The sequence below is a fragment of the Papio anubis genome, chromosome 7 (genome assembly GCF_008728515.1).
Source record: "Papio anubis isolate 15944 chromosome 7, Panubis1.0, whole genome shotgun sequence".
In the NCBI taxonomy this organism is placed as follows: Eukaryota; Metazoa; Chordata; class Mammalia; order Primates; family Cercopithecidae; genus Papio; species Papio anubis.
In genome coordinates this window covers 110,344,689-110,355,665 of record NC_044982.1, presented here as the reverse complement: position 1 = coordinate 110,355,665, position 10,977 = coordinate 110,344,689, and the positions used below count along the sequence as shown (strand labels likewise).

The 10,977-nt window shown below is 61.1% G+C and overlaps 1 protein-coding gene across 3 annotated transcripts in view; it reads right to left on the bottom strand.

The window, feature by feature from the left end:
• Nucleotides 1–21: 21 nt before the first annotated feature.
• ADAMTS7 (ADAM metallopeptidase with thrombospondin type 1 motif 7) overlaps nt 22–10,977 on the bottom strand; it is a 50,903-nt gene continuing 39,947 nt past the window's right edge. Inside the window, exons 15-23 of one of the 3 annotated variants that reach the window (XM_031668441.1) lie at nt 10,012–10,256; nt 9,589–9,730; nt 6,578–6,704; nt 5,839–6,052; nt 4,127–5,548; nt 3,036–3,188; nt 2,415–2,588; nt 2,188–2,334; nt 22–1,026 (exon numbers count right to left, since the gene is read on the bottom strand). In XM_031668441.1, the coding sequence (XP_031524301.1) occupies nt 751–1,026; nt 2,188–2,334; nt 2,415–2,588; nt 3,036–3,188; nt 4,127–5,548; nt 5,839–6,052; nt 6,578–6,704; nt 9,589–9,730; nt 10,012–10,256 (2,900 nt within the window). In that variant the 3' untranslated portion in view covers nt 22–750. The remainder of the gene's footprint in view (nt 1,027–2,187; nt 2,335–2,414; nt 2,589–3,035; nt 3,189–4,126; nt 5,549–5,838; nt 6,053–6,577; nt 6,705–9,588; nt 9,731–10,011; nt 10,257–10,977) is intronic. The other 2 variants (XR_004185087.1, XM_031668442.1) reach the window with 2 other exon arrangements.

Here is a 10,977-nt window from a genome sequence, read left to right as displayed (position 1 = left end):
GCAGTGCTGGGCCCTTCATGCCCAGACTTCATTTATGCAAGGATGGGGCTTGGCAGCCTCTTTATTCAGCACATGAAGGCCCTGAGAGGGAAATGGAGCCCAAGGCCACACAGCTGGCGAAAGGAGCCTAGGTGACACTCCAGGGCCACCACGTTTCCTGCCATCAGCACTGCTGAGAGCAGCTGGGGCTGCAGGAAGGAAGTGTATGAGTGTATGTGTGTGTGTGTGACTATGTGTGTGTGTGTGACTGTGTGTGTGTGTGTGTGTGCTGGAGGCAGCGGCGGGGTTGTGCAGAACCACCTCTAGCTCAGGCCCTTCCACCAGGACCCAGCTGGCCAGGAAACCCCCCACCACTGGGATTAGCAGAACCCTGGAAGGGAGGCCCTTCCTGCCTCAAACCCCATTACCTCCTCAGCAGGGCCCTGGAAGGGAGGCCCTTCCTGCGGCTCCATTGCTCACTCTAGGCAGTCCTCTGGCCAGGGAATGGACAGGCCAGGGCTAGGGACAGGGACTCACCCAGGCCCAGTTTTCACACAGCCTCAGGGACATCCCTGGTCTCACTGTGAAGACTGAGACCCAGAGGGGAAAGAGCTTACCCAGGTTCACACAGCAAATCAGGGGCCAGGGCCACTCCCTCTACTCCCCCGAGGTCAGACAGCTGCCTGCGGGATGTTGTATGACTGGGACTCCCCTTGACTGACTCCCAGCACAGCCCAGCCTCCAGCATGGCATCCTGTGGCATCAGGATTTTCAGTGGCCACATGGCTCCTGAGCCCAGACGCAATGGTTTGACGACCCCATTTCCCCATCGCCCTCCCCGCCCCACCTCACTTCAGTAGAGATCCTGGGGTCAGGGGACTCACGGGGAAGCTCGACGGGCTCACAATCCTCGGTGCCACATGGCCGGGAGCTCTCAGGCCAGGCCTCGTGACCACACTGGTCACTGTCTTCCTCTGGCAGCCCCGTCTGGGTGTTGACACACTTGACCAGGCGCCGCTGGACGCCACCACCACAGGGGGCTGAGCACTGCGGGGAGTGGGGGAGGAATGAGTTTCTCCGGGGCCAGTCCTAACAATGGGGACAGTGACACCTCCTCTGGGAAGCCATCCCTGTGCCCTGTGCCTGACAGGCCTGCCCTTGCTCCCAGCCGCCCCCTCAGTGCCTCCTGGAGGACCTGGTCCCACTCCTAGAGCCCACTTGGTGCTGGAACCCCACTCTCACTTGTGGGATCGGCTCCTGCAGAGGGGAGGGGCATGAGAACAGTGGGACAGCCCTCGGGGTTCCTGGGCAGTGAGCCCCTCACCAGGGACATGCCTGAGAGGCCTGGGCAGGGGTCCCGGGATGGAGCCCTGATGCAGCGGTGGGCAGAGATGTGGGCGAGACACCGCTGTGCCCGAGGAACAGGGCAGAGGACCTGCCGCAGCCCATGGGCAGGAAGGGAGGAGACAGGTTTCACAGCCGGGGCCCAGCCCAACAGGCTTCGTTGTTATCAGGTGTGGGTCTGAAAGCCCTAAACATGCGCTGAGTCTGTGCCAGTGTCGTGCTGTGCCCAGCCCTGTGCTTTGTTGTGTTCGTTCATTTAATCTTCCCAACCCTCCTCTCCCAAGCTGTCCCAATTTTACAGATGAAAAAACAGTGACCTAGCAAAGCAAAGCAACCTGCCCAGAGTCACTCAGCAGCCAGTGGGACAAAGACTCAAACGCTGGCCCAGCTGACTCCAGGACCCAGTTCAGGGCCCAAATCTGAGACGCCTGAACCCCTGAGTTCCAAACAGGCCCGGCAGAAGGTGTCCTGCCCATCTGAGGGCCCTCTTCTGCCCCCTTCTGCCGCTGGCCTTTGCTGGGCTCCCTGATACCCCCAAGCTCGTCATTCCTGCCTCAGACTTCACACCTGCTATCCCCTTGATCCCTGTCCTTGGCATCACTGACTCCTCCCTCGGGTCTCAACCCCAGACCCCTCCTTGGAAGGCCTTCCCTGACATCACAGCACACGTGCCCTTTCCTTGTCTGTTTCTCCCTGGCAGGTGTGAGCACCAGTGGGCGGGGCCTCGTCCAGTCACTGCTGCATGTGCAGGGGCCACAGAGAGCCTGGCTCACAGCACACACTCAAAAGATCCTTCACCCAACCCAGGACCGACCAGGTGCCACCACGCACTTGCTCCCTGCTCCTCCACTCAGCCCGGCTCACCTGGCCCCAGGGCCCCACCACCCACTGTGTGCAGGGGTGAGTGTTGCAGGGCCGTGTGGTGTTGGGTCTCAGTGCCTCCTCGCAGAGGCCTGGCTCTGGACAGGTCACCAGACGCTGCTGCTCACCACCGCCACAGGCCTCGGAGCACTGGGTGGGCAGGGAAGCAGTCAGGGCACAGACAGCATCTGAGGGCGTCCCCTCCCCCCAACTGAACCCCCAGGCCTCACCTCCCTCCAGGAAGAGGTGTACCAGCTGAGGCAGGGCTGGGCCCCGCAGGGCCTGTGCGCAGGTGGCTTGGCAGGCCCGGGCTGACAGTGGAAGGGCCGCAGCAGCCGGAGGTCCCGTGTGTCCACACACTGCACATCCCGCACTGAGGAACCTCCGCCGCAGCTGCGGGAGCACTGGGGACCGAGAGACGTGTGGGGACACATCCCCAGGTGCAGGCCCACAGGTGTGACCCCGTGAGGCGTGTGGCAGGAAAGGCATCAGGCCCACGCCCCAGCCCGGGGCAAATCCCTGAAGAGCCCCAGCGAGAGGCCAAGGCTGGCCCGCCCCAGGCAAAAGGTGGCATGGCCAGGGGCTGCCAGGGGCTGGGACAGACAGAGAAAGGGAGGAACAAAGGCAAGCTGGTAAAAGACAAGTCCAGATGGGGTCAAAAATACAGAGGAAAGGAAACAGGCCAAGCCAGACACAGACTCCCAAGAGATTCGGAATCCGGTGTGATCGGGCACACAGACGTGCAGCCTGGAGCCCTCCCCTGTCCTGCTGCTTTTGGAACACAGGCTGCGGGGAACCAGGGCTCCAACCCATGCGCTGGGAATGCCTGTCCTAGCTCCATCCTCACGCACCTTACTCCAGTTGCCTGAGTGCCAGGTGGCACAGGGCCGCAGGTGGCAGCGGCGGGCAGGCTGGGGCCGGCCAGCGGGGGCGCAGTCCTCATCCCGGCCAGAGCTACAGCGCACCGACCTCCAGACGGCACCCAGGCCACAGGTGGTGGAGCACTGCGGGGCACAGACCCGTGAAAGCCAGGCAGATCCCATCCCCGCCAGGCCTCTACAGCCAGGAAACTACCCACCTAGCCTAGCGAGACCTCAGCAAGACAGGGGCCCTCTTCTGGGCTTCAGTTTCCTTATTTGCAAAATAGGCTCCTCCACCCACCTCCCAGGAAGACCGTGAGAATGAAAAGTCAAATCCCCCCAGCAACCAACCGTCCCTGCTCACATGGGACAAAGGGCCTGTGTTCCAGTGTCATTGGTGCAGAGGTGGGGGAGGGGACCCTGTGGGCACCCCTGACCAGCTGTCCTGACCAGCCTCGTCGCTTCCCAGAGGCACCAGGGAAGGAAGGCTGGGTCCTGGGACAAGCAGCCAAATCGCTGGCGATCGATGCGCAAAACAAGTCCTATGGGCCTCAGCCTGCCCCTTCCCACCCCCAAATAAGGGATCTGAACAGAAGCTTGCTTCTCCTGCAGTGACCATCTGGGGACCCAGGGAGGGGGCCCTGGCCAGCTTCTTTCATGCAGCTCAGATGCCTGCAGGTCACTGTCAAAGGAGGGTGGAGTCACTTAGGGCAGAGCCAGGTGGCAGTGGGCTGAGCCCAGCCTGGTGGAGCCAGGCCGAGCCTCAGGGAAGCTGCTGCCTGCTAGGCAGGACTGGGCCTGGCAGCCATGCGGGGACCCTCCCCATTACACAGCTGTCTGAGCCAGTTGCATCCTGGGGTGGGCTGTGCTGCCAGAGCGTGCCTGCCCCTGCCTTCCCTGAGGCCCCCTGTGCTGCCCAGAAATGGGCCCCAGGGTCCCCTCATTCCCTTAATCCTGGGAACTCCTGCCCCAAGAGAGGCGAGACAGATGGCGCCTGTGTCCCACTCTGCTCATTTTCAGATGAGGAAACAGTCACCAAGGTCCCGCGGAAACTCCCAGCCCACCCAGCCCGCACCACTTGCCTGGCTCCAGTTTCCCGCTTGCCAGCTAGCGTTCCTGACAGCCAACAGGTCCGCAGGGGAGACGGCTTCAGCCAGGCTGGGAGCCAGCGGCTGGGTCTCAGGGGTTCTGTGGCTGTTGGCGGGGCTGTCCCAAGCGGGCGTGGACAGTAGCCTAGAGCTCAGGGGCACCTCAGGGCTGAGGGACTCAGGCTGGCCCTTGGGTCCTGGGTTCAAGGCAGGCTCAGGCGTGTGCCCGAGGCCAGTCAGGGTTGTGGGGAGAAAGGTCCCCCACACTGCCACAGTCTGCACGTCCCATAAGCCTGGTCCTGGGGTTGGGAAGGTGGGAGTCCTCGGCTCCAGGGGGCTGTCCCTGCCCTTCATCTCTGGCAGATGGGCTATGGGGGGAGGAGGGGGAGGAGCCACCCCAACAGTGGGCCACAGTTCACTGTCCACAGGCCCCAGGCCACCCTCCAGAGTTGGCTCCCAGGCCACAGTCCCTCCTGTCCATAGCTCTGTCACATCAGGACTAGGAGAGGAGTGGGTACTGCCGACAGGGGACAAAGGGGGCAGGAACAAAGGGGGCAGCGTGGGGCTGGGTCTCAGAGGCGGGTGGGGTGCTCCGCGGCCCTCGGGTTCCTCATCATCCTTGAAAACCTCATTGGTCCTGTCCCTCCATGGAGGGGGCAGCTGGCTCTGGCTGTCCTTGCCAACTGGGAAGTCATTTTGGCTCTCAGGGGTGGCAGGCGTCTGCAGGCCATCAATGGAAACCCTGGGCCAGGGCAGGCTGGGGAGCCCAAGATCTGGGGCCCCTCTGGGGGCGTCTTCCTCAGGCAGGAAATTGATCAAAGGGTTCCCGGGGGTCTGCTCGGGGGGGGGGGGTGGGGAGTGGCCGGCCTGGCTGGGCCAAAGGCTAGGGGACCAAGGTCCCGGTACCCCCTCCTCCTTGGCTGCAGGAGGCTCTGTGGCAGGCATGGGGCTACCTGTGGAGGGCACAGCAGGACCACTGTGTGGTGGGGGCGTCTGATCCCCTGTCTCCGCCAGGTCTAGATCAGGCCCCTCAGAGGGCCCATAGGACAGATCCTCATGGAAGTTGATGAAATTGTAGTCGTAGTAGAAGTCATCCACAAACACGGGCCCCGGCAGGTCCAGCTCTAGGGCCTCCTCCTCAATGGCGTTGCCCATGGTGGCTGGCTTGGGTGATGAGACCGGTGAAGGGCGTGGGGCCAGGTGGTGTGGGATGAAGTCAGCCTCATTGAAGAGCTCGTGGCTGGAGGAGCCGCTACCTGAGCCTTCAGGGCCCAGTGTGTCCAGGGGCCACCGACAGGGTGGCAGAGAGCAGGTGACTTCGCTGGCTGGCTGCTGGGCCTCGTCACAGGGGACACCAGTGTCATTGGTGCAGAGGATATTTCGGTGCTGAGTGCCCTCCCCACATGTCACTGAGCACTGCAGGGGAAGCCAGGGTGAGGGGCATGGCTGGGTAACCTGTCCACTGCCTGATGTCAGAGTGGCAGAGATCCCAGCCAGCCCTCTCTGGCCCTGCCCAGCTCAAGGCCATGGCTGTGGACATGCTTGCCAGGCGCTTCCTGATCCCTGAGGCTTTAGAGTCAGGGGCTGGACCCTGGAATGCCCAGGCTCCCTCCCACCCACGAAGGCTCCAGGAAGGCTGTCTGCCTATCTGTAGCCGAAGACCAAGGGTGGAGCTGGAGGCAGGCCCCCTCCCATCCTACACTTACCTGAGACCAGTTCCCTACAGCCCAGGTGGCCGGACAGGGCACATGGCGGTTGCAAGGGGTTTCAGTAGGGGGCCGGGGAAGGTGTTCACAGGCCGGGGGCTCCAGAGCGCTCTGTTCATCCAGCCCCACGCTGCGGATGCAGAGCACGGCCCGGTGGGAGAGGCCCCAAGGCCCACAGGAGCTGGAGCACAGCTGCCACTCACCTGCCCACCACCTGGCGAGGGCACACAGGTGGCATCAGCATGGCATCAGATGGATGGCACCAGCAGGGAGGGCCAGGCTGGGCTTCCAGGCCCTCAGGGTTTGGGCAGAGCTGGGACTGAGGCCAGTGGATGATTCTCCAGAGCTCCAAGCCCACGTAAGTGTCCTGCCCTCAAAGCCTGGTGACATGGCACAGCTCCTCCATTCCTGCCACCCTCCCCTCAGGGAAACTGAGCCTGATGACACAGCACAGCCCCTCTGTTCCTGCCACCCTCCCCTCAGGGAAACTTCCCTCAGGAAACTGATCTGAGGCCTATTTCCCCATCCAGGGACCCAAAGAGGAAGACCACAGGTGTCCAGGCTGGCCGAGGCTGGGGTGAGGGGTGACCGGGGGCTGGGGCTTCAGCCTTGAAAAGAAAATGAAAGCCTAGCTCCCTCTGCTCCTCCCCAGGGCCTCTGGGGACCCAGATGTAGGGGCCTGTGGCAGACTCAGGACACCTAGGGGTGGGGAGTTGGCGGGGGAGTGGGGTGGGCTCACCTGGCAGGGCAGGGCTGCTCGCTGCACTTCCTCTGGCGGTCATCGGGCCGGCCCAGGGGGTCACAGTGCTCCTCGTCCACGGGCCCTGTCTGCCGCTCCGAACAGTACACACTCTGCCTCTGCACACCTGGGGGCCATGGGGCTTAGCCTGGGACTGGCACCCAGGTGGTCACCGCCCAAGACCCAAAGACACCCTTTCTGCCAGACCCTCCCAGAACAGCGCCTTACTGCCCATGTCAGGATGAAGGCAGACCTCCACCTTCATCCTGACATGGGCAGTAAGGCGGTGTTCTGGGAGGGAAGGTGGACCTCCACCTCCACCTCCTCGCTGTTCCGGTTCTCACTCACCCCCTCTCTCTTATGTAGCTTCCCCTCTGGCTGCCCCTGGAGGGGTGGCAGAGTGTGGAGGATTAACAGGTTTTTGGTGCCCCAACCCTCTGCATCCTAGCTGAAACCCTGGACAACTCATTTGGCCTCTCTGAACCTCAGCGTCCTCCTCTGGGAAGTGGGAGCAACAATCCTGCCTCCTCCAAGCCCTGGAGGGAGGACTGCGTGTGTTCTTGCATGTGCAGGCTCGGCCCACGCCCAGCACATCCTAAGAGCTCGATCCGTGCCAGCTGCTGCTAGCATGCAAACCCAGCCATGGCTCCTGCCACCCTCCTCTCAAGGAAACTGAGCCTGCCCTGAGGCCTATTTCCACATCCAGGGGCCCAAAGAGGAGGACCACAGGTGTCCACGCTGGCCCAGGCTGGGGTGAGGGGTGACCAGGGGCTGGGGCTTCAGCCTTGAGAAGAGAATGAAAGCCCAGCTCCCTCTGCTCCTTCCCGGGGCTGGCTTGGGTGATGAGGTGGGTGAAAGGCATGGGGCCAGGTGGCCTGGGATGAAGTCAGCCTCATTGAAGAACTCGTGGCTGGAAGAGCAGCTGCCCGAGCCTTCAGGGCCCAGTGTGTACAGGGGCCACCGACACACCATCCCACCATCCACACCCTTCCCAATGGCTCAGAGAACATCTGGACAAGAAATTGGGCATCAAGGGGCAGCCCCTGCTCTCCACCCCTGTACTAGCCTTGGCACTGCTCCTGTCCTTCACACCATCTGCCACTGCCCACCCTGGGGCCTTTGCACGGCCATGCTCCTCACCTTAGACACTCACTTCCATACTGCCGGTTGAGGCCCAGCCGCAAGACCCCCTCTGCAGGTGGCTCTGTCTTCTCTGCTCCACCCCCTGCCCCGTGGTCCTGAGAGTAAGTTGTCCCTCCCCTGAGCTGCCGGTCCCACACCCATCCCCCTCTTTCCTCACCAACAGATTCTGATTTTGTTCAAGGCAGCAATGGGACCTGCTGAAAACACACCCCACTGCCGCTCCCTTGCAACTAAGGGGTCTGGGACACAATCCTGGCTGGGGAGAAAAAGGCACAAGTCCCTTGCTGGGAGTCAGCCCTTTCCCCTCTCCTTCTTCCTGCCCGGTACACGGTAAGAGCCCTGGAAGGGAGGACACCATCTGTGACAAGCAGGAGTGTAGGGGAGGCTGCTGTGGCAAGGACAGTGTGGCTGAGGGCCAGTCAGCTTCAGATCCCGCCAGCTTGGACTGTGCATCTGGAACTTCCTGCCTGAGACAAAGAACCCCTGTCTGTTCCAGCCACCACGGGGCACTTGCCCCTGCAGACACTCCCAAGTGGTCCACCTGCGAAGCAGCCAATTTGCTGAAAGACAATTCCCCAAATGTCTAGTGCTGCAAATGTATGTGTTGGTTTCCACATTTGTCCAATTAAAGACACATGTGTTAGGCCAGGCGCGGTGGTTCACGCCTGTAATCCCAGCACTATGGGAGGCCGAGGCGGGCGAATCACCTGAGGTCAGGAGTTCAAGACCAGTCTGGCCAACATGGTGAAACCCCATCTCTACTAATAATATAAATTAGCCAGGCATGGTGGCACATTCCTGTTAATCTCAGCTACTCAGGAGGCTGAGGCAGGAGAATCACTGGAACCTGGGAGGTGGAGGCTGCCGTGAGCCGAGATCATGCCATTGCGCTCCAGTCTGGGCGACAGGGTGAGACTCCATCTCAAATAAAATAAAATAAATAAAGACAGCTGTATTAGATAACATGGGTTTCCTAGCTTTGGAAGGTATCTGCCCAGTTCTCCATTTTCGTTTTGTCATCATAATAGCATTTTAAGGAATGCTCAAATGTCTGTATCTCAGATTCCCGATTCTGAGACCCTGAGGACACTGAGTGTCAACGATGGGAAGACTGAGGGGAAAAGGGAGGACTAAGGGACAAAGGGGGAGACTGAGGTGTGGGGAGACCAAGGAACGGCGGGGGAGACCGAGCGGGGAGAGGAAGACTGAGGGGCATGGGTGGGACTGGAGGACAGGAGGGAGACCGAGGGGTATGGGGGGAGATTGAGGGGCATGGGGGGAGACTGAGAAGTATGGGAGGAGACGGAGGGGCAGAGGGGAGGCCGAGGAGCAGTGGGGAGGACACGGAGGGGCAGAGGGGAGACCGAGGAGCAGTGGGGAGGAGACAAAGAGACAGAGAGGAGGAACTGAGGAGCATGGGGGGAGACTGAGGGAAATATGGGGAGGAAGAGTCGGAGTTAAAGAAATTGCCCTACTTTTTACAAATAGTTCAGGGAAATAAGTCAGGGTGGTGAGGGGCCACTGGACTGGTCTCCAGGACGCAGCAGAAATGCAGGCACAAGACCTGCCGCAGCTGAGCAAGGACACAATCGAGAGGGAGCTGTGTCCGCTGGAGGGACAACGCCAAGAGCTGGAGCACACTGAGCACGCGCCACGAGCCAGCACCCACCTGCCTCATCCATTTACCCTCCCAGTGCGCCTGGGACATGGGGCGGTTGCCAGCCTCATCTCACAGATGGGGAACTGAGGCTCAGAGAAGCCAACTTCCAAACCCGTGGTGGCCCAGCAGTGAGCTGGAAGCTGAAGCCAGCGTCCCTGTCCACAGACGAAGCCCCTGCTGGCGGGGCTGTGCCTGCCCCACTTCTCACCTCTGCCGCAGGTGACTGTGCACTTGGTCCAGGGCCCATAGTGCCAGGAGAACTCGGGTGGCGGGACCTCGCCATGGCCGCCTGCCTCCCTGTGGATGGTGTACTCGTAGCGCACCCCGGGGTTGCTCTCCTGGAACAGCAGCTGGGTGGGCAGGCAGGAGCCCGTGAGCACGAGGTGTCTTCTCCATCCACCCAGTCCTAAAGGAGCCAACCCCAGCCACCTCTGTGAACTGCAGCTACACCATTGGGCCATTTTAAAGATAGGGAAACCAAGGTAGAGGCCACAGCAGGAGGGCCTGGCTCAGAGCCAGGCTCTGTGACTGACCCAGGGCTCACTCCTCCAGGACGAGACCTGCCATGAGGGGTGCTGAGCCTGGGGACTGCGCCTCCGCTCCCCCACCCTGGGCCTCGGGAGGCAGGCACCTGGATCCAGACAGGCTCGTTGGTGGGACCCGGGGACGTGAGGTTCTCCCAGTTGCCCCTGCGTGCGTATGTGAAGGTGGTCCCTGCCACCTGGTAGTCCCCGTTCCACTGGATGGTCCAGCCACCATTGAGGAAGTACTTCTCCGGGTCCTCGCTCCGCAGTGCCAGGAAGTTGGCAGCCTCGGCCACCTCCTGGATGCGGATCTCGCGTGCGCCGGCTGGGATCAGCCCCACATCCACATACCCTGTCAGCCAAGGGTTGTGGGTAGGTTGTGCCCAGGGTGAGAAGGTTGCTTATCCCCACCCGCTTCCCTCACATCTCTCCCCACTTGCCTCCGCCTGCTGATGCCAAAGATTTTGCCATTAGCTTTAAAGTCTGAGCTCCCAAAATTGCTCAGATGTGTCGTGGTCACCAAAACCCCACAGAGGTGCCACATATACTGACCCCGTGGCCATGCCCCGTCATCCCTCTCTTGAGGACCTAAACTGGTCTCATCATAAGGCTGGATCCATCCCCTACACTAATTCTCTTCCTAAAAAAAACAAAGTGCCCAGGCCTTTCTCCTGGGACACCCTCCTCATCCCCACACAGCCTGCTTTTATTCATTCACTTCCGTCACACCCATCACGTGCCAGGCACTACTCTCAGCACTTGTGTAAGCTCATGGGTAACGGCCCTATAGCCTAGGTACTATTGTTATCCCCATTTTACAGATGAGCAGAGAGGCAGACAGGGATGGTAACGTGCATGAGCGTCCTGCTGGGATATGAGCAGCCTCCAGGGCCAGTGCTTTATCCACCACACTGCACTGCATCTCTGGGATGAAATCTAAGCTTCTCAGCCTGGCATTCAAGGCCCCATAGCTGGTCCTGCCTTCTCTTCTTGCCTCCAGGCTCTGGCACAAGCACTTTCCTCCATTTGGAAGACCACTTCCATCACTTCTGAGTTTTATGATTCAGTTCAAC